At 52.7% G+C, this 22,288-nt stretch overlaps 1 protein-coding gene across 3 annotated transcripts in view; it reads right to left on the bottom strand.

Moving 5' to 3' along the window:
• Positions 1-22,288, bottom strand: part of FAM131A (family with sequence similarity 131 member A) — a 42,051-nt gene that overhangs the window by 11,374 nt on the left and 8,389 nt on the right. Inside the window, exons 2-4 of one of the 3 annotated variants that reach the window (XM_039490046.1) lie at positions 19,188-19,327; positions 532-625; positions 35-217 (exon numbers count right to left, since the gene is read on the bottom strand). In XM_039490046.1, coding sequence (XP_039345980.1) covers positions 35-217; positions 532-625; positions 19,188-19,327 — 417 coding nt within the window. Of the gene's footprint in view, positions 1-34; positions 218-531; positions 626-18,665; positions 18,902-19,137; positions 19,328-22,288 lie in introns of those variants that run through there. The other 2 variants (XM_039490047.1, XM_039490048.1) reach the window with 2 other exon arrangements.

Below are 22,288 nucleotides of genomic sequence, written 5' to 3'. Positions count from 1 at the left end.
GCCCATGCGCCCGGGCCCCTCGCACCGCTCCCACCTGCTGCGAATCTGGCCTCCTGCTCCCCTTCGCTCAGGTCCGAGTAGGAGTTGAAGGCGCTCTCCAGAGCCACCGGGGAGTCCGTGGGCTTGCACCAGCCTTTCCACTCGATGAGATGCGCCACCCTGCCCTGCGCCATGGCCGTGGGCTTGGTGACATGGTCCTTCACCACCTGCGAGATACCTGAACACACCGGGCAGCATCAGGGGCTGCAGTGGGCAGGGCTCCAGGAGGGGGGGCTATGGAAACCCAGCACCTGCCCAGTGGGACACTCCATGTCACCCCCAATGGGACACCCTCACCCCCCAATGAGATATCCCTGGGGAACCCCCCCATGAGACACCCTCTGTCCCCATAAGCTCATCCCACAGGTGACACAAACCCCAATGAGACATCCCCACCCCAACTCCAAATCCCATGAAACTCCCCTCTCCTACTAGGACACCCCCCAATGGCAGACCCCTCTGAGACACGCACACGAGGCCCCCTGGTATTACCGTGCAGGGAGGACCGGGCGAGGGCAGCGATCTCCTGGATTGTGAGCGCTCGCCGGGACTTGGGTAACATTTCGACAGTGTCTTCAACATTTACCTTCAACACAGAAGAGAAGTAGGTAAGTCCCCACCCCAGCACTCTGGACACCTGCCGTTTGCTGTCCCTTGAGACAGAGACCCCATATGGAGAGAGAGGGATAGAGCCATCAATCAACACTCCCTGACTCAATTAACCCCCTTCCCCACAGAGGAATCCCTGAGTCCAGCTGCCTCGGAGTCTCCACCCTGAGTCCAGGACGGGGACCCTCTCTGTGTCTCCTGCCCCACTGCACTTTATCAGTTACAGTTTAAAGGCACTCGAGGGAAACGCAGCAGGGGGCTTGAAAGACACACCCCATTCTCCCAAAATGTTTGGTACAGCCTGAAATCTCACCTGAAACATTAATACAATGAAGGCCAGATAGACTGATGGCTCGAGACTCATTGACATTCTGTAGGAACTATGTGCCTAAATGTAATTTTGCCTTTAAAAATCTATACTATATATTACAGGTGGAGCTGAAGTGATGTGTATAGTTAAGTTTACCTGACAGTTATCATTATAAGTCCCTGTTTTCAGCTGATTATAACTTGCCAAACTTTAACTGTTTGGGTTGAAATTTTCCACGCCAGGTGCCTGCCTCAGGCTGAATATATTTATATATTTTAAATTTTCAGCTAAAATGATTCAGCTATTTCCAAGAGCAAGGTTAGGGAAAAAATATGTTGTTTTGCATTTGCTAAAAAAATTCTTACAAGTTGTTTTCTTTGGAAGCTCCAGCACCCCCATCCTTTGGAGCAGGGCGGTCACAATGTTTGGCAGGGGCATCACACTGGCTTCAGAGATGTGCTTTTTCTGTTTCCAGGCAAAACCGCCCAAATTTCTGAACAAATGTGTGCGTACATGCTCAGCAGAAACTTGTTAGTTTGGCAACTAAATTCTCTGAAGAGACTATCTGCACTGAGCATGCTCTATCCCCTCACAGCTCCTAAGTACAGCAGAACCTCAGAGACTCAAACACCAGTCAACCACACACAGGAGCGGTGCCAGGGTTTCTGGCGCCCTAGGCAGAATTCAGGGGGGCGGCATTTTGTGCGCTTCCCACGGGGCGCACGGGAGCTTCCGGTTCCGCTCCCGTCACGCCACCGAAGAAGGACCCTCCACCGAAATGCCGCAGGCGACAGCGGCAGTCATTGAGCTGCTCAATTGCCTGCCACTGTTTTCCGCGGCACGTCGGCAGAAGGTCCTTCTTCAGCGGCATGACGGGAGCGGAACTGGAAGCTCCCGCGCGCCCCGTGGGGAGCGCACAAAATGCCGCCCCCCCGAATCCTGGCGCCCTAGGCGACCGCCTAGGCTCACCTAATGGAAGCGCCGGCCCTGACCACACACCACATTTGGAACGGGAGGTACACAATCAGGCAGCAGCAGAGACAGAAAAAAAAAAAGCAATTCAGTGCAGTACAGTAACTCCTCACTTAACGTTGTAGTTCTGGTCCTGAAAAATACGACTTTAAGTGAAACAATGTTAAACGAATCCAATTTCCCCATAAGAATGAATGTAAATGGGGGGTTAGGTTCCAGGGAAATTTGTTTTTGCCACACAGTACAGTACTACTGTTGGGAGGTGCCCCCGCCTTATCCCACCCAGGCACAGCCCACTGGCACTGGAGACAGTGAAGCAGGTATGGAGGCTGAAGGTGCTGTAGGCTAAGAGAAGCACATTGTGCAGCAGCAGTGGCAGGTTCCCTTATTCTGCAAGCACCAGGGGCTGGGGGCTGACTCCTCCCCCAAGCCCTCACCCTTACCCTGCCTCTGCTCCCCCACCTTTACTCCGCACACCACGTCCTCGCTCCTCCCCTGCCTCCTGCCCACGCAGGGGGAAAGTAACTTACCGGACTTACCCGCACTGCCGGAGTCCTGAGGGGCGTGGCCTCACCCAGAAGAGGCGTGGCACCTCAAGATTTAAAGGCCCTGGGGCACCAGCTGTGGCTGGGAGACCCAGGGCCTTTAAATCACTCAGGGGCTCCCAGCTGAAGAGATGGCTGGGAGGCCCCCAGAGCTCAGGGGCAAATTAAAGGGCCCGGGGCTCCAGCCGCCACGGGAACCCTGAGCTTTGCAGGGCTGGGGCAGGGATTTAAAGGGCCCAGAGCTCCTGCCACTGAGGGGAGCCCCAAGCCCTTTAAATCCTGGCCCCAGCCTGGCCACCAGAGCCGCGGCCGGGATTCAAAGGCTCTGGGCTGCCCGCAGCAGCAGGGAGCTCTGAGTCCTTTAAATCTCAGCGGCGGGGGTGGGGCGTTTAAAGGGCTCTGGGCTGACCGCAGCCGTGGCACTCCAGAGCCCTTAAATCCGGCCCCAGCCCAGCCACCGGAGCCGCGGGCAGGGAGTTTAAATGGCTCTGGGCTGACCACAGCCGCAGCAGCCCAGAGCCCTTTAAATCCAGCCCCAGCCCAGCCGCTGGAGCTGTGGGCAGGGGGTTTAAAGGGCCCTGGGCTGACCACAGCCACAGCAGCCCAGAGCCCTTTAAATCCGGCCCCAGCCGGCCACCAGAGCCATGGATGGGGGGGTTAAAGGGCTCTGGGCTGACCGCAGCCACGGCAGCCCAGAGCCCTTTAAATCCGGCCCCAGCTCAGCCACTGGAGCCGTGGACGGTGGGTTTAAAGGGCTCTGGGCTGCCAGCTGCGGCAAGCAGCCCAGAGCCCTTTAAATCCCCGCAGTGAAAGCCAGTGCGGTCTGGCACTTTCACCTCTGTGCCCACGGCAATCAGCTGGTTTGCGGCGTTCGGGAGGCAGGGGAGGGAGAGGGAGCCTGTGCACTGAGTCCTCGCTCTTTCCCCCTCCCTCCTGAATGCTGCAAGCCAGCTGATTGCCATGGGGGGTGGAGGGGGAAGGTGCTGATCTGCGGGATCTGCCGGTGGGCGGGAGGTGCTGTGGGGGGGGACATAGGGGGGCTGATAGGGGGGCTGCCAGCTGTGCACAAAGCAGACAGCCAAACGATGTTATAGCGAAGCATTGCACAACTTTAAATAGAGCATGTTCTGTAATTGAGCAGGGATGTAAGATTGAAACAATGTTAAGTGAGAGGACGTTAAGTGCAGTGTTACTGTCCTGTATTAAACATAAACTACTAAAAAAAACCCAAAGAGAAAGCAGGATTTTTCTTCTGCATAGTAAAGTTTCAAAGCTACATTAAGTCAATGTTCACCTGTAAACTTTTGAACGAACCACCAGAACATTTCGTTCAGTTACAAACATTTCAGAGTTACGAACAACCTCCATTCCCAATGTGTTCGTAACTCTGAGGTTCTAGTGTATGACCAGACCATGCACGCCCCATCCCCACAGAGCAACTGAGCATGCTCCAGCCAGGGGTTGCACTGCAGGGCCTGAGCAGAACTTTCCCTGCCATTGCTTCTTCCTGCCATTGCTTCTCCCTGCCGGGGAGCACTGTTGGGAGGGGAAGGCTCGCTCAATGATTTGAACATTGTGAGTTCAATCCTTGAGGGGGCCATCTAAGGACCTGGAGCAAAATCAGTACTTGGTTCTACTAGTGAAGGCAGGGGGCTAGACTCAATGACTTTTCAGGGTCCTTTCCAGTTCTCTGAGATAGATGTGTGTGTGTGTATATATATATATATTTTTTAAACTGAGAGCAGGGAGGTTGTCTGTCCTATGCTCTCAGGGCTCCCCCAGCTGGCAGAGAGGAGATGGAGAAGGAGGAAGCAGCTGCAATGGAATACAGCGGGATGAAAAACAGACGGGGATGAGGGAGGGGGTTGCAGGAGCTGGAGGGTTTGATAGAGCAGAGGGGAAAGGGAGAGGCTCGGGGTATGGACCAGAAGGGGCTATAAGCACTAACGAACACTCCCCTACAGACTCTGGAATGGAACCAGGAGTCCTGAGTCTCCTTTGCTGTCTGAAACCCACCTGCAAAGCGTCTCATCCCGTCTTTAGTAGACAGAGGATAACAGCCTACTACTGCTACCAGTTACTCTGTGAGCATAAGGCATCACAGTCTGTGCTGTGGATCTAAAGGTCTGAACCCTTCTGATGAGTTCAATTGGGGTCAATATGTTTCCACGTGATGGAATTTTTTTTTCTTCTTCTTCAGATTTGGTGGTGAGGTTTTGTTTGTTTGTTTGTTTGCTTTTTATGTTTCAAATGTTCAAAGACCAAGGTTGCGAAGACAAGCTAGGAAATGCTAGTATTTAGGTTACCTGTGCAACCTTAATTCTTGCGCATATGCATTATTCCCTGATTCACAGAGCAGAAGGCCAGAAGAGACCATTATAATCATCCAGTCTGACATCCTGTGTAACACAGACCACAGGACTTCTCTGAATTAATTCCTGTTTGAATTAGTGTGTATCTTTGAGAAAAACAGCCAGTTTTAAAATTCCCAGTGATGGAGTCCCCCATGTCCCAGGGTAAATTGTACCAATGGTCAATTACACTCACTGTTACACATTTGTACCTTAATTCCAGGCAGAATTTGCCTACCTTCAACTTCCAGCCACTGGATCTTGTTATAGATTAGTAGATTGCAAGGCCAGAAGAGACCTTTGTGATCATCCAGTCTGACCCCCTGTATCACACAGGCCAAAGAACTGCCCCAAAATAATTCCTAGAGAAGATCTTTTAGAAAAACATTCAACAGTGATTCAACAATCGCCAGGGATGGAAAATCCGCCATGGCCCTTGGTCGGTTGTTCCAATGGTTAATTACTCTCACCGTTAAAAAATTACGGTTTACTTCCAGTCTGACTTTGTCTAGCTTCAACTTCCAGCTATTGGCTCCTGTTGTTCCTTTTTCTGCTAGCTTGACGAGCCAATTATTAAGTCTTTGTTCCCCGTGTAGATACTTGCAGACCGTAATCAAGTCACCCCTTAACCTTCTCTTTGTTTAGACTGAGCTCTCGGGGGCTATACGGTGGGGGTCCTCAGACTTTCGTACCGGTGACCCCTTTCACATACCAAGCCTCTGAGTACGACCCCTCCTTATACATGAAAAACACTTTTTTACATATTTAACACCCTTATAAATGCTGGAGGCAAAGCAGGGTTTGGGGTGGAGGCTGACAGCTCGCGACCCCCCCATGTAATAACCTTGCAACCCCCTGAGGGGTCCCGAGCCCCAGTTTGAGAACCCCTGCTAGAAGGCAGGTTTTCTGATCCTTTAATCTTTCTCATGGCTCCTCTCTGACCCCTCTCCAAATTTATCAACAGCTTGAATTGTGGGCAACAGAACTGGAACCAGGATCCCAGCAGTGGTCACAGCAGTGCCAACTGCAATCACATTTCGAGACCTCTCTCTTAGCCAGTTTTTAATCCATTTAATGGGGGCCATTTTAATTTTGTATCGTTCTAATTTTTTAATCAAAATGTTGTGTGGCATCAAGTCCTCTGCCTTCCAGAAGGCTAAGTGTATTACTCCAACACTGTTACCTTTATCAACCAAACTCATAATCCCGTCCAAAAACAGATCAAGTTAGTTTGATAGGCTCCATTTTCCATAAACCCATCTTGATTGGCATTCATTATATTATCGTCCTTTAGTTCTTTATTAACTGAGTCCTGTATTAGCCACTCCATTATTTTGACACAGTCTTTCATTACATGATCACACACTATTTTCTCCACTGGAGCCCTCCCTCCCTCGGTGGATGGGCTAGATCTGCTCAGGGATGAATCATGGCTGTATAGTGACTGTGGCCGTTGTCCGCAGGACGGCTGGTTCGTTTGTCACAGAAATTGGAAGGTGGCTAGTGACAGGGAGGGGGAACGGAAGGATGAGAAAGGACGGCTCCTGGTTAAGGCAGCTGAATGTCACCTTGGAGAAGTGGATTCTATCCCTGCCTTTGCCTGTGTAATTCTGGGCAAATCACGTAATCCAGCCTTTTCACAAATCACTAATTGCGTGAGCCTCTTCTTCTGACTTGAGACTGGGCTCTTATGTGAAGAACTGCAGCGTGCTCACAACTGCAATTGAAACTGATCGGAGCTGTGCCTTGAACGGATCAAGTGTTACAGAACTGCTAAATACTCAATCAGGCCCTCGCTGCCTCAAGCTGGGCATCCAACGGTAGTGGAAACTCTGTCTCTCTGCTCCCCATCTGTAAGCTGGGGATCACAGTAACCCCGACAGAGGGGGGTGGTTGAGATAAATTCATTACCGTCCAGATACTAAAATGAGAGCACCTTAGAAACACCGCTGAGGAAATGAACCGGTTTGTATTCAGTGCAGGGGCTGGAGGGCGTGTGGTGAATAAGATCTGGGGTCAAACAGTGAATGAGGGGATCAAAATAAATATTGAACTAGGCAGTGAAAAACCATGTATGTGATCATGTAATTCAAGACTGTTTCACAACACGCAGACACCAGGGGGCCGAATTAAGTTTGCCCAGGCTTTTTGCAACCTTAATATTCTTTTACCATCATTGGCTGCAGTACGTAGAGCATGTGCAAACGATTTGCAAGAATGGGTAAAGAGCGTGTAGATTGCGCTTGTCAATGACACTCAGCCGGAGGTGTTGCAAACATCAGATGACTGTGAAATAGTAGGGGGAGGGTGCAGGAAACAATAGCACCAGTGAGTCCTTTGGGGGAAATACAATTGGTGTTCGAGGGGAAATTGGTGACCCTCAGCACAGAGTCAGCGCGTAGGGTGATGTCACACTCAGGCAGTTCTTCCCGGTATCCTTCCTGAACATCATCCCTTTACCGGGATGATGGAAACCCTTTTGCTCGAGTCAGCACCAGACTAGACAAAGTACTGGAGCAGGAAGAACCTGCATTGGCCACTGGGGAATAACCACTAGGCCTTAAGTATCAGAGGGGTAGCTGCGTTAGTCTGTATCCACAAAAACAACGAGGAGTCTGGTGGCACCTTAAAGACTAACAGATTTATTTGGGCATAAGCTTTTGTGGGTAAAAATCCCACTTCTTCAGATGCATGGAGTGAAAATTACAGATGCAGGCATATTTATACTGACACATGAAGAGAAGGGCATTATCGCACAAGTGGAGAACCAGTGCTGACGGGGCCAATTTGATCAGTATATTTATGCCTGCATCTGTAATTTTCATTCCATGCAGCTGAAGAAGTGGGGGTTTTACCCATGAAAGATTATGCCCAAATAAATCTGTGAATCTTTAAGGTGCCACCGGACTCCTCGTTGTTTTCACTAGGCCTTGACCACCTCTGACGTCTAAAATTCCACAGTGGTGCTAGTCTGTTTTTAGGCCCAGAGGTGTGTAGATACATGTATATTTTATACACACATATTATCCCACTACACACACTAAATATACACATACATTCTAACACTCTACACACAGTGTGTATCTATATATTCCACACACATACTGTCAGTATACACATTCTCCTCCGTTACATGCATATCTATCTATGTATGCACTCACACTCTATAGACACACATTCTCCCACTATACATATATAGATACACATGCTCATACTGTATATACACCTACACACATTCTCCCACTACACGTGTACATTCTCTCTCTCGCACACCTGCCTCCTCCTCCCCAGCAGGAAGCCGTGCGAGGTGCTGAAGGAGAGCACTGATTGCATTACGCTGTTCAACTGAGTACAGCTGGCTGCTCCTGTAACTTTGCAGACTATATTTCATCATTTGGGATAAATATTTTCTTGGTTCCTGCTAAGCCCTGGAATGGATTTCCCCGTGGCAGGATTGCAGGGGCCGGCCTGGGCCCGGAGCTACAGCCTGGAAAACTCCCAGAGCTTTAGGAAAGCCTTGCAGGGCAGCATTGCTGTCAGGAGCTGCAGGTTCTGGGTGAAGTATGTAACAGAGAGGGAGAAGCAAGCAGCGTTTGTGCCAGCTGGGAGGTCTCCGGAGGGAGCAGCTGGGTATAATGCACAGCACGTTGTCATCATTTTATCAACACCATTAAGAAAACAAGTAAATCTGCTGCGTGCGGGAGAGCAATTGTGAGTGACAGGAGGGAAAATAAAAGCAAGATAATGGATAATGGTTCCGAATGTTTCAGTCATTAACACCCCACAGCCACATGCTGGGACAGGGGAAGTGCGCGCCACGCGCCCCTGCCGAAAGCGCCTGCCATTCCGCAGGAGAGGGGAGGAGAAGCAGCGCTAGCCCTGACGCAGGACGGGGCTGGGCCTCCTGCTCTTCACCCTAAATACAGGAGCACGGGGGGGCCGCACGTGGCTTGGAACCTGGCAGCAGCTGCTGGACTTGCTAACCCCCATGGGGCCTGCTCATCCAGAGGGGAGGACCGGGAGTCCTGAGCCGATGATGGGCCGTTCTAGAATGGTGGGAAATGGAGGCACCCACCTCGAGCAGAGACACCGGGGAGACCAGCCCAGAGAGTTAAACCCCCCTCCCCTGAGACCTGCACCCACCATGCAGGGATCTATGGGTGGGGTTTGCCATCGTTGGACCTGGAGCCACAGCTTAGCCCCGGGACTCAGCAGGGTTCGGGCTCTGACCCACTGCCCAGGACCCGGGCTGAGTGCTTGCTGACCCAAGCCAGACTGGCTTGTGCCTGGACAGAAGAGGGGGTTGGGCTCAAATGTGAGTCAGAGCCCGGGCTCAGTGTGCAGCGTAGACAGACCCTATGAGCTACATGCAGTTCCGGGCCTCTGCAAACATTCCTGCAACAGGTGCCAGGCGTGGGAGAGCGACTTCAGGCACACACTCCGCAAGCACCGTCCCGGCTGCCGGTCAGATCCCAGCAGGGGCAAGGAAGAGGAACTGCAGCAGCTGGGGATGCATTTCCCACAGCCAGGGACAGTAGGAGCCAATGCAGCTCCTGCCATCCGAGTCCTGTCGCATATGGTCCCTGGGCACAGTCCCAGCACCACCTGGGAGAAGTGCAGGCTCTGCATAGTCTCACCTGGCACTGCCAGCTGCCTCCTGCCTCCCTGGCAGCAGCCCTAGACCCAGCCCCAGTGGCTCATAGGCAGTGGCTTCCTAGGAAGTGATTCTGGACTTGTAGCTTGCAACAAGGTGTATTTCCATGGCAACCAGTCACCATGGACTGATTTCTCCCAGGATACAGGCCTGGCTTGGCACTGACGTCAGTGCAGCGCGGCAGGAAAAGATACCAGGGAGCTGGGGCTGCAGCAGGGCGTGGGGAAGGGGACAGGGCGGGGGATATGGAGGGGGCAGGACCCAACCTAGCTCCCAGGCTGCTGTCTGCACAAGACAGGCTCAGCGGAGCTCATGGGAAAACCTCCACGTGCTCGGGCCAGGCTGGGTGTCAGGGCTGCAGGATCAGCGGGAGGGGAACACTCAGAGCTCACTTCACACTGACCATGGCCACGGAGGGCTCCTGGCGGCAGGGGCAGCAAGGAGAGGCCCTCACGGCATCTGTGCAAGACAGAGTCACCATCACGGCACCAGCCTCAGATGAGGGGAATTTGAACATCAGCAACGAGGGAAGAGATGTGCCCCGGCCAGGCCAGCAGGGAGCATCGATACCCCGGCCAGGCCAGCAGGGACTCAGGGACCGAGGAGCATCAATACCCCAGCCAGGCCAGCAGGGACTCAGGGACCGGGGAGTATCGATACCCTGGCCAGGCCAGCAGGGAGTACTGATTTTCCCAGCCAGGCCAGCCGGGACTCAGGGACCTGGAAGTATCGATACCCCGGCCAGGCCAGCAGGGAGTATTGATACCCCAGCCAGGCCAGCCGGGACTCAGGGACCGGGGAGTATCAATATCCCAGCCAGACCAGCAGGGACTCAGGGACTGGGGAGTATCGATATCGCTCTGTTGATCATGAGCCCAGCCCAGCCCCAACTCCCCAGGACATTTGTGGGGTTCCCTGAATTCTGTCTTCGTTTAGACACAGACACCCCCTCCCCCCTTCGAACCCAGTGCTGGATCCGCCCCAACCCCAGGGGTGCTCCGGGAGCCAGGGCTGTGCTAAGCCGCCCGGTCAGTAAAGCAGAGGGTGTGTCAGCACCAGCCGTGCCCTGGGGAATGGCCACAAGAGAAGCGCTGGGTTTCGGGGGGGTGAGGGTGATGCCAGGAATGCCTGAGAGCTCCAGGGCAACCAAGCCCCCAGGGACATGGTGCAAAGCCCCGGGGTCCAGGGAGGGTGCCCCCAGGAATCCCTGGGCTCACCATGGTTCCTCCACTTTCCCCAGTGCAAAGGCCCATGTCTGCTCAGCACAGACTCCCCATCCGCCCAGGGGCAAGGGCTCTGGTTACCCAACTGAGTGCGGGAGGCTGAGCAAGGTGCTTGGCTACTGCTGGGGAGGGATGCCGAGGAGTCTACAGGTGCCGAGACCTTAGTCTCCTCTGGGCTTTGAATACTGGGGCGACTCCACGCTGGGGATTAAGCCACGGCCGTCCTGCCCTGATCAGCAGGGCGCTGGAAGGCTCAGCCCCTTGGGACTGGGATCCCCCTATTCCCCCACGCTCTGCGGCCTCCAGGCCCATCACCCCAGAGGGGGCAATGTGTGTCTGGGGGCCAGAGCGGGCTGTGCACTGGGGAAAGGAGGGGAGGGAGGGGGTGTGTGTAGGGACAGGGTATGTGGGGTGCTGGAGTGAGCGGGGGGGTTGTGATCTCAGTCAGTTGTGGAATGCCAATGCCCAGAGCCCCAGGGAGTCACCCGCACATAAACCACGGGGCAGGTTGTAACCCAAGAAGCCCTCGCTGCCAATGGGTAAGAGGGGTTACAGGCACATCCTGATTCTGGTGTGTCCATTCTGGTTCACCGAGAACTGCCATGGGAGCTCAAACGAAAGCCGGGCTCACACTGCTCATTACTAGTGGGGTGGACGGTGCGGACGCGAGGAGTTATTCCGTGTACAGCAAACAAGGTTTCGCCTCTGTCTCAAAGCCGAGTTGACAAACAGGTTTCTGCCAGCCCAGGGATGTTTACTCACCTGGCCCTCTGCTGAGCTGTAAATTCAGCACTCTGAGCAAACACACTGGACGCTGCCTTCTGCTTAGCTCCCTGGTTACTCTGGGGACTCAAGTAACCGGGGAAGATGACACCCCGTCAGCCTGCACTTCGGAAGTAACCGGGCTGCGTGCGGACAGCCATGGAAAGGGGATCACAACCAGCCTTGGCTGAAACGCTGCAGAGGACTTGGGGAGGGGAGGTAAACGGCTTTAGACGGGAGGTCAGCTTGGCCCCCTAGAAAGCGCGTTACGCGTTTGTTTCCAATATCCTTCCTCACGCGCTCTTGAATCTTTGCTATTAAACGCCTCTGTGGCCCATTCTGACTCTCTCAGTGCTGTGATGTTAAGCAAGGAGCTGAATCCTACAAACTGGGGTGTACACTGGCCCCTTGACAAAGGAAGGGCTGGCGTTGCCCCAAGGAGGGTGCTTGGGGGGCTACCAGGATGGAGGCATCAGGCAGCTGACATCCAGCTAAGCACAAGTACCCCCCTGCCTCCAGCGTGAGGGAGAACAGGGGGACTCACTGCCTTGGGTACCTGGAGAGCCATACCAGACGCATCCATTAAAAGGCTCTGCCATGCTCTGAGGGGGCTTCCCGCACTGGCAAACCTAGACCCCCACAGCTGGCTCCTAAAGCCACATTTAGACCCCTGCACCAAAGCAGATGATGAGCGCTGCTGAGCACCCACAATCCCACTGAAGATCATGGGGGCTGCACCAAGGGGGAAAGAGACAGACTTCAGCTGCTTCCGTGCTCCCAAGATCTCTCCGCGTGCCCCAGCTCCCGCTGGGGGGCCGTGGGTAGCACTGCTCCTCACAGGAGAGCAGAAGGCTTGCTTTCCCCACGTCTGAACCAGGGGGTTGCTGGGTGTAGAGCTCGGTGATAGACCCACGTTCAGAGCTCAGCAGGGTCTCTCCCCTGCTCAGAAAGGAAGTCTGGCAGGAAACAGGTGCCGACTTTCCAAATTGCCAGGGGGTGCTCGACCCCCAGCTCTGCCCCAGGCCCCACCCTGGCCCTTCCCACCCCCTCCCCAAGCATGCCTTGTCCTCACTCCTCCCCCTTCCCCTCTTCCCAGCCTCCTGCACACCGCAAAACAGCTGCTCACAGCGGGTGGGCAGCACGGGAAGGGTGAGGGAGGCACTGATCTGCGGGCCCCGCCGGCGAGCAGGAGACACTAGGGAGGGGTGGGGGGAGCTGAGAGGGGGCTGCCGGCCATCAGTGCTCCAGCCCCAGAGCACCCACAGAGTTAGCGCCTATGTGGCCAGAGCAGATGCTCATGGGCAGCAGAGAATGCCCCTGGGGCCCACCCACCGCTTGGGCATTCACTTTATCTACCATCTCTATAGCCCTGAGCCTGGTCTGCGACTGGGAGGACAAAGCCACCTACAATCCAGACTGATGAAGGGAAACGGGATGTAATCTAGTCTGACCTCCTGCACAACGCAGGCCACAGAATCTCACCCACCCACCCCTGTATCAAACCTGTGTCTGAGCTACTGAAGTCCTCAAATCATGGTTTAAAGACTTCAAGGTGCAGAGAACCTTCCAGCAAGTGACCCGTCCAGTATCCCTCTAGTAGCTCCACATTTATGTATCTCTCTTCCCCATCCTCCTCCTTCTCCTCTCCCCTCTGTATTCCATGTCAGAAGAAAATTATCTGGAATGCTAAGGGATCAATGTCCTAACAGATAAAGCTCAAGGCAGTAGTTGGTGTCAGCTACACTCCATCTAATCCCACTAGATCACACTAGGAAACAGGACGACCAGCTCTTTATGCACCTATCTATACGTGTCACAGAGAAAAAGCAGCGTGACCACCGTGGATTTCAATGTGAGTGACATATGCTGAAGCTCTCAGGCTGCCAGTACTAAAACATCCTTAGAAGTTCTAAACATTACAGCTGACAATTTCCTAACTCAGAAAGTGATGCAGCCAACACAGGGGGGTTCTATATTAGACTTTCGTCTTGACAGATAAAGAGGAACTTGGCACAGAACTAAAAATTAAGGGTAGCCAGGTACAAGTGATCATGACTTGATCACATTTACAATTTTCAAGTGGAATAAAGTCCAGATCAGTAAAAATATACACACATATATACACATACATATACATATATACATATTACACACACATACACACATACTTGGTGCTTTAACAGAGCTAATTACACAAAGCTGAAAATAATTATGAGCCAAATCATCTAGGAGGAAGAATTTAAGCAGAAAAATGTGAATGATAATTGGGAATCATTTAAGAAGACCTTACTAGATGCCCAAAAAACCACAATCTCCCAACTATGGAAGAAGGCTCTGGTAGTTTAAAAAAAAGACCTGTTTCAGAGGGAAGTGAAGGCAGCTATAAAAATAAAATTATATATCACAAATGGAATAAAGGGGAATCTGATTGTAATGAATATAAATCAGATGTTAGGAATTGTAGAAAATTGATAAGGGAAGCAAAAGGACACAAGGAGACAGGTATAGCCAGTAGAGCTATAGACAACAAGAAGGTTTTGTTTTTAGAAATATTAGGAACAAAAAGAATCCTGACAATGGTATTGGACCATTACCAGGTGGAAAAGGTAAAATTATCAATAATAATGCAGAAAAGGCAGAAGTGTTCAATAAATATTTCTCTTCTGTATTTGGGGAAAAAAACAAATACAGTCTCATCATATGGTGATGACACTCTTTCCATTCCTGTATCTGTGGAGGATGTTAAAAAGAAGCTACTAAAGTTAGACATTTTAAAATCAGCAGGTCCAGATAACTTAGATCCAAGAGTTTTAAAAGAGCTGGCTGAGCAACGCACTGGAGCATTAAAGTTGACTTTCAATAAGACTTGGAGCACCGGGAAGTTCCAGAAGACTGGAAGAAATCTAATGTTGTGCCACTTTTTAAAAAGGGCGAATGGGATGGCCCAGGTAATTATAGGCTTGTCAGCCTGACATCAATCCCAGGCAAGATAATGGAGCAGCTGATATGGGACTCGATTAATAAAGAATTAAAGTGGGGTGTTCATGTAATTAATGCAAATCAGCATGGGTTTATGAAAAATAGATCCTGTTAAACTAACTTGATGTTTTTTATGAGATTACAAGTCTGATTGATAAAGGTAATATCAGTGTTGACACAATCTGAAGAAGGGAGGTTTTTTACCCACAAAAGCTTATGCCCAAATAAATCTGTTAGTCTTTAAGGTGCACCGGACTCCTTGTTGTTTTTGTGACAATATACTTAAGACTTCTCTAAAGCACAACATTTTGATTAAAAAACCTAAAACAATATAAAATTAACATGTTACACATTAAATGGATTTTGAAATGGCTAACTGATAGGTTCAAGGTGTCACTGTAAATGGGGAATCATCCTCAAGTGGGTGTGTATTCAGTAAGGTCCTGCAGGGATTGGTTCTTGGCCCTACGCTATTTAACATTTTTATCGATGATCTGAAAGAAAACAAAACCATCACTGAAACTTTGCAGATGACACAAAAATCCAGGGAAGTGGTAAATGACGAGGGGACCGGATACTGATTCGGAACGATCTGGATCACTTGGTAAACTGGATGTAAGCAAACCATATGCCTTTTAACACAGCTACATGTAGGTACTGTATCTAGATCTGGGAACAAAGAACATAGGTGAGGATGGGTCTCTCTCCTGGGAAGCAGAGACTCTGAAAAAGCTTTGGGGGTTGTGGTAGCTAATCAACTGAACATGAGCTCCCAGTGTGACTCTGTGGCCAAAAGGATGTGATCCTAGGATGCACAACCAGGATAATCTTGAGGAGTAGAGAGGTTATTTTACCTCTCAATTTGGCCCTGGTGCGACCGCTGCTGGAATCCTGTGTCCAGTTCTGGTGCCCACAAGTCAAGAAAGATGTTGATAAATTGGAGAGAGTTCAGAGAAGAGTCATGAGAATGATTCAAAGATTAGAAAACATGATTTATAGTAAGACACTCAAGGAGCTCAATCTATTTATCTTAACAAAGAGATGGTTAAGGGGTGACTTAATTACCATCTATAAATATCTACCTGGGGAACAAACATTTAATAATGGGCTCTTCAGTCTAGCAGAGAAAGGTACAACACAATCCAATGGCTGGAAGTTAAAGCTAGACAAATTCAGCCTGGAAATAAGGCGTAAATTTTTAACAATGAGACTAATTAACCGTTAGAAAAATTGACCAAGGGTCATGGTGGATTCTTCATCCCTGACCATTGTTAAACCACTATTGGATGTATTCTTCTAGATCTGCTCTAGGAATGATTGCGGTGAGTCCTCTGGCCTGTGCGATACAGGAGGCCACACTCAATGACCACAATGGTCCCTTCTGGCCTGGGAATCTATGAATTACTCCAAGGCAAGGGACCGGATTTATTGGCAAATCAGGAGAGCTTTCAGCAGAGTGGGGGGCATGTGGGTCTGACTGGACCCAGGGGAGGGACCTGCATGGCGGAAGGTGCAGAAACCAGAGCAGAACAAGGACACCCAGATTTTGCTAGCGCTGGTCCAGTCACAGCCCCATGCAAGCTGCAGCAGTGCAGAGCAGCCACACTGCATGTCCTATTTTCATATAGCATCCATCTGCACATGTAGATGGTTTTGGCTGGGTCTGGAGAGGAGACATTCCCTTCCTTCCCTGACCTAGCGCAGCTGGGGCCTGGGGGGATATATTGCTGCTCAGGGTGACAGGGAGGAAGAGTGTGTGCTGGAGCAGCAAGGGGGGGTAAGTGGATTTACAAGGGGATCAGGGGCAAGGACCCTTCCCCACTTTCATTTTTTCAGGTCTCAGTAGCACAGGGGATATGGCTGAGGCCATCCACGGGCGACTCAGGCAATGTAAGTACATTGAGGGTGTGAGCGTCGTCCGGGGGGGGGAGTGGGGTGCAGACCCGCTCAGCCTCCTAGCTGGGCCCAGATATCCCTGATTTTGGGCACCCATTTCTAAGCCTGGGGGAGCCGTAACCCCCCAGCACTCTAACCATAGAGAGGCTGCTGTGACAAACAGGGGCCAGACACCCCAAGGGGAAACCAGGGGGTCTGAACTCCAAAGACTAAATCACTGACTTATTGCACACAGGGGCAGCTCCAGGCCCCAGCACGCCAAGCGCGTGGCTGGGGCAGCAAGCCACAGGGGGCACTCTGCCAGTCACCGCGAGGGCGGCAGGCAGGTTGCCTTCGACGGCTTGCCTGCAGAGGGTCCGCTGGTCCCGCGGCTTCGGCGGACCTCCAGCAGGCAAGCCGCCGAAGGCAGCCTGCCTGCCGTGCTTGGGGCGGCAAAATACCTAGAGCCGCCCCTGATTGCACACAACGTTATTGTACTAGAAAAGTGTAGCCAGTAAAGTCTTTTATGAAAGCCTGTGGTGTTCTGAGCGTGATGGGTATTATAAGATATGGCTACAGACTGTGGTGATCAATCTATGTATATAAAGTACTAAACTCATGACTTGTTCTACAATTTCACACAGAAAAGGAGGCTTCTCCCAAGCCAGGTGTTGCCACAAAATTGGCTCCAAGCAACGACCCATTGTCCAGCCAGGAACAGACAATGGGGGACCATTAAAGTTAATGGAAAGACATTGAAACTGACAAGAAACCCCCAGTCATGGAAACCTAAGGAAGGAGGGAGTTTACTCTGAATAACTGAGAGTCACCATGCCAGGAGAAAGAGCGGCATGGGGGAGGGAAGCCTTTTAAAATCAGGCTTGCGTCTGAGGGTTTTTATCCAGCAACGATGGGGATGAAGCAGCCTCTAAATGGGAAGCTGGGGAAAGGCCGGATCCTGTCTATCATAAGGGCGTGCGGGAAACTGTGCAGAGGCAACAGGTGACTTGTATTAGAAAAGAGACTTTAACTAACGTGAAGCCTGGAGTTGTGTGTCTGTTAATTTGGTGTGTTACTTGCCCGGGTTTGGTTTTCCTCACTAGCTCATCTTTGAACCTGTGATTTTTCTATTAAGTCAATTTTTTATTTTTACGTCTAGCAGCTCTCCTCTGTGCAAACCGTTTGGAGCATGTGTCCCCCAGAGCGAACTGATCACTGGGGGCCGGTGAGCCAGAGGGGAAAAGCCAAGTGTCTGATCATTAAGGCCTCAGGATAGAGGGATCTGGGGAGACTTGGGACCGGAAGGGCTGTTGGGGTCACCCCGCAAGGTGTAACGAGGCTGGTGGAAGCCAAGATGGGACCTTTATACTTGTGGACCAGCTGTGCGTGTCAAGGCTCTGAGCTATAACAGCAAAGCAGTACAGCACCCAAAGACGGGTGGTGACAGGACCCCTTACGGGTGTGGGTGACTCCCAACCCAGCACAGCTGCAGGGATCAGAGCCCTGAGCTGCAGATACGGCTACAGCCCCGGGCAGGGAGACGGACAGAGCAGGACTCACTCAGGGCCGCAGGCAGTGGGGACTAAGCCCTAGGCAGGGTTCTCCAGGGCCACGGAGCACAGGGAGAGGGACAGCGGGGCATAGAGGAGCCAGAGTAGGGTGTGGAGGAAAACTTGAGTGGGGCAAAGGGGAGAAAGACAGAGACATGGGGGGCAGAGAGGAAATCCGGGGGAAATTCAAGGGGCACCACGCTGTCAAAGCAACCACTAAAGGGGGGCAGGAGCATTGTGGAATTGCGCCGGGAAGACTGACTGGCGCGACAATGCCTGCTATTCCTGGGCATGCCGGCCCTGCAACGGTGCCGAGGGACGTGGCAGCGGAGGCAGCTTTGCTCCCCAGAGTGCGCGCAATCGCCCGGTGACGCGAGCATGGTGCACTGTGCGCCTGGGCGCTGCAGCGGGGCTCACAGGGGCAAAATACTCTAGCAGACAAGGTCGAAGGGGACAGACCGTTGTCTGGTTGGACCTGGTCCCAGCAGTAGGATGGGTACTATCATGAGGCCTTGGATGGACACCTCCACTACCATCGTGGCCTAGGTTAAAGCTAGCACAGGGATGCCGACCCGTGCTATAAGCACGTCTTCACGTGCAGTGCAGACACCCCTCAGCAAGCCCCAGGGATACAGCAGCCTTAGGCGGAAAGTTCAACCAGGCAGCCGTGAGATGTGGGAGGCCCTGAAATGAAAGGCCAGGGGAGGAGATGGCTGGGATTCAGTCAAGTCCCCCTGCAGCCAGCTCCTCCCTGCCCAAAGGTTCATTTCGGATGTATCGCACAGTGGATAGTTACCATGGGATCTCCGAGCCACGCCAGGGTGGGCTGGCAAAGCTGCGCGCTCTGGGCCTGAACTCGAGCAAGTCTGTTAGCCACAACTGCAAAACAAGCCACTGATCTTTGGATGCTACAGTGGAAAACGGGGGCCTCAGTTTCCTCTCCTCCAACATCGGCCTGCCGCTGCCACCCGTGTCCCCGGGGGAAGGTTGCAAGGTGAGGCTCGTTCTTGGGTTGCAAAGCACGCTGGGATCTTCAGCTGCAAGGCACTGGCAAAGGGTGAAGTGTTGCTATTGTGGGTCTATCCTGACGGTAGGGAGGACAGCAGCCCCGGCCAAAGCCCGGGTGCTGTTTTCATCCCACAAGGCCTATGTGCCATGTAAGTAGGGTTGAATTGGAAAGGCAGAGAAGCTACGCACCTCCTCCCCATCTCCCCCTGCCCCAATCAGCTGCCCCATAGCCCCACACGCCCCCTCACCGCTCATTTCACCTGTGGAGCACCCCCCGTCCCCAAAGGTAGAGGGATGAGAACTGTGGCACCTCGAGAGAGTCCTGGCTGTCCACTGAGCTCTGCCGAACCAGCCTGTGGACCAGCGACGTCCTGGTGCTCCCCACGGGCGAGAAGGCAGGCAGGGCCTTCACCTCATTCCACTCCACATGCAAAGTCGCGTCCACAGCCACTGTGGGGAGAGCACAGAGAAACGTCAGCCTCCGAGCGCCTAGCCCTGCTGCGGGGCCCTCGGCCCCTGGGGACTCTAAACTGCACTGCTCCCTCCAGGACAGTGACTGCCGTGGGCAGGACGCCGGCTGGGTCCCCTCTGCTCCGCACCACAGACTCCAGCTCTGCGTTTTCTGCTGGCACCGGACCGCTCTGATCCTGGCCAATGGCGGGAGTTGATCCCAGACTATGTATGTAAACCATTGTTACCAGCGAGCCTCCTTCTAAGGTCTCCAAGCGCCATCAGGAGGCAGCGGGCAGTGACAACGAGAGGTTAATGGTAGTCATCCCAGTGGGACTATAAAAGCACAGAGGGGGAATTACTTTTAGTTCCCCGGGGGAATAGGAGCAAGGAGAAGAGGAGAGGAGAGGCTGGTTTAGTGTTTTAGTCCAAGTATTAACAGGCACTAAACCACCATGGAGGCCCAGCTGTGTCTACACCTGGAGACGATACCGGCATAGCTAGGCCAGCATAAGCCTGTAGTGCAGACACTGCTGGGGAAGGGGGATGGGTTTTTCCATCCATGTAGGGACACCACATCCCCGAATGACTGTAGCTAGGGGCTGATCTGCACTAGAGGGAGATTCGCTTCACTCCCTCACTCAGGGCTGTGAAAAATGGGATGTAATTAAGCTGACCTAAGCCCTGGGGGAGACACCCCTAAGTTCTTCCATCAACCTGGCTACCACCTCTTGGAGTGGTGGATTTACAGCAGCGACCCAAGAACCACCTTCCGTGGCTGTCGTACAGCTGCTCCGCTACAGCGTTTCTCGTGTAGTCGATGGAAGCCTTCCTTCTTCCATTAACAAAGCTGCACCGACTGGGGCTTAGGTCAGTATAAACATGTAATCGGCGGTGTGTTTTTTTTCACAGACCTCCAACCAACGTAACTATGTCAATCCACCTTCTAAGTGTCCCTCAAAGAGGGACCTCTGTGCATGGACCTCCTTGTGGGTTTCAGCCCACGTGTTAAAAGGGGTGGGATTTTGCACTGGTATTTGCAGCACGGAATCCAAGGCCGTTCTTTTGCATTTCCCCAGGGTTATCCTCCCGGATTTGGTGAGTCCATCTGGTGAAGTTCACCCCAATGCAGTTGCCATGTAAACCCCAGGGCGGCAAACCCTTAACATGGGGGGCGGTGTTGTGTGTGGAACCTTGAACAAACCTGCCACTCAGAGGGAGTGAATTCCTCTCTTCTAGCAAAAGAGAACAGCCTAAAGGCCCTACATGCGCGAATGCACACGCACTCACACGCAGGCTGCCGTGCACAGACACACCCGAACGGGGCTGCTGGATTTCCTAGCAGACACACTGTCGGCACTAATTGTACTGTTCTCGCTTATATCAGCCGGATGGTACGTAAATGATCAGGCAGCTGGTGCGCCGCTGAGCCCAAACGTCTCATTGTTCCCCTGTCCGCCTGTTTACTGCCGCCACCTGTTGTCTCTTCCGCTTAGATTGGCACGCTTTCGGGGGCAGGGACCCTCCCTTTGTTATACGTTTGCACAGCGCCTAGCGCAGCGGGATTGGGGCCCCTACGCCCTACCGTAATACTTATAATAAAAGGCATTTGTGACAGCTGCCATCCTGGTCAAAACACCAGGGGTCGAACTGGGACCCCCAAAGTTACACATGCAACTGGATTCCAGGTTCCCTGGCGGGGGCTGGAAGAGGCTCCCATTCTTTGTGGATCAGGCACGAAAGGGGACTGACCATGCCCTCACCCACCAGCTGGGGCGTAAGCGCTGAGTAGGCGGTGCACTGGCCCTCTGCCTCAGGGTGAATGTCACCCCGGGGTCGGTGAGCCAGGCCCGTCCTCAGCATGCTATCCCAGCAGAGCCTCCGGCACACTGCCGTCCCAGCCCCAGCCTCACGTGGCCTGCTTGGAACCCTTTCAGAGGCACTGTGGTTTGGGGGGGGGGGGGTGTTCTGTCGCCGAGCTGTGTCCACATCAAGGGGTGACAAGGCACCACCCGGGTCAGGACGGACTGGAATGCCATACTCAGCACGCTGCGGCCAAGGCAATCCTGAGAGCCAGGATTCTCTCCAGTGTGGGTCTGAGACCGTCCAAAACTCATTGCAAGTGTGAAATGACAAGGGCCTGATCCTCACACACAAAAGGCATGAAGTTTGGGGTGGGGCTGCCTCCCCCGACACACACAGGTCGGATGCTGGGCTCTCACCAGGGGACGCTACTACATTCTCTTATTTACAGGGGCGGTTTGGAATTTTTAAGCAGTTTAAGGCTCTGATTCTGCTCCCACTAAGAATTTTGCCAGTCACTTGAACAGGTTCCTGTTCATGGCCTAGGGAGGGGATTTTCATATCCCCATTCTCAAGGCATCTGTTACACTGCAGAACAAAGCGGCTGAAAAACCCATGTCCTCTCTACGTACCTGCCAAGACCTGACTAGAAGGGCTCTGGGTTCCCCTGGAAGAGCTGATGTCATCCCAGATCCCCTCAAATGAACCAGGGGAAGCCTCCAGCTTAGGCTGCGGATGTCATCACAGGTGGCAGGAAAACAAGGACTTGGCAGGTAAGTAAAGGAGGATGGGATTGATGGGTCGCGTACCCTCCCGCTCCGCTCCACGGGGAAGTCCCCGTCCTGCACAGGCAGGGAGCAGAGCAAAATCCCAGCATGAGGCTTCCCCAGGCTGCGCCAAGAGCAGCCCTTTGCCTCCGCCTGCTGCGTCTTAGCGTCATGTGGATTCTGCCGGGGAAGAGGAACCTGAGGACAATTTTGTGCATTCGTTTACAAAAGCTGCCTGGGTCACTATGTAAAGCACAGAGCCCCCAGAGCACAAGCAGAGTTTCCCTCCCTGGAGAAGTGCAGGGAACATTGTACCTGACACTTCGGGAGTGTTTGATGCAAACCAGGCCAGGTTCTTTAGGGAGTAATTCCCCCAGCGCAGAGGGACCAG

This window comes from Mauremys reevesii, linkage group 9 (genome assembly GCF_016161935.1).
Source record: "Mauremys reevesii isolate NIE-2019 linkage group 9, ASM1616193v1, whole genome shotgun sequence".
Lineage (NCBI taxonomy): Eukaryota > Metazoa > Chordata > Testudines > Geoemydidae > Mauremys > Mauremys reevesii.
The sequence above is the reverse complement of the archived record's forward strand: the minus strand, read 5'-3'. Positions and strand labels throughout refer to the sequence as shown.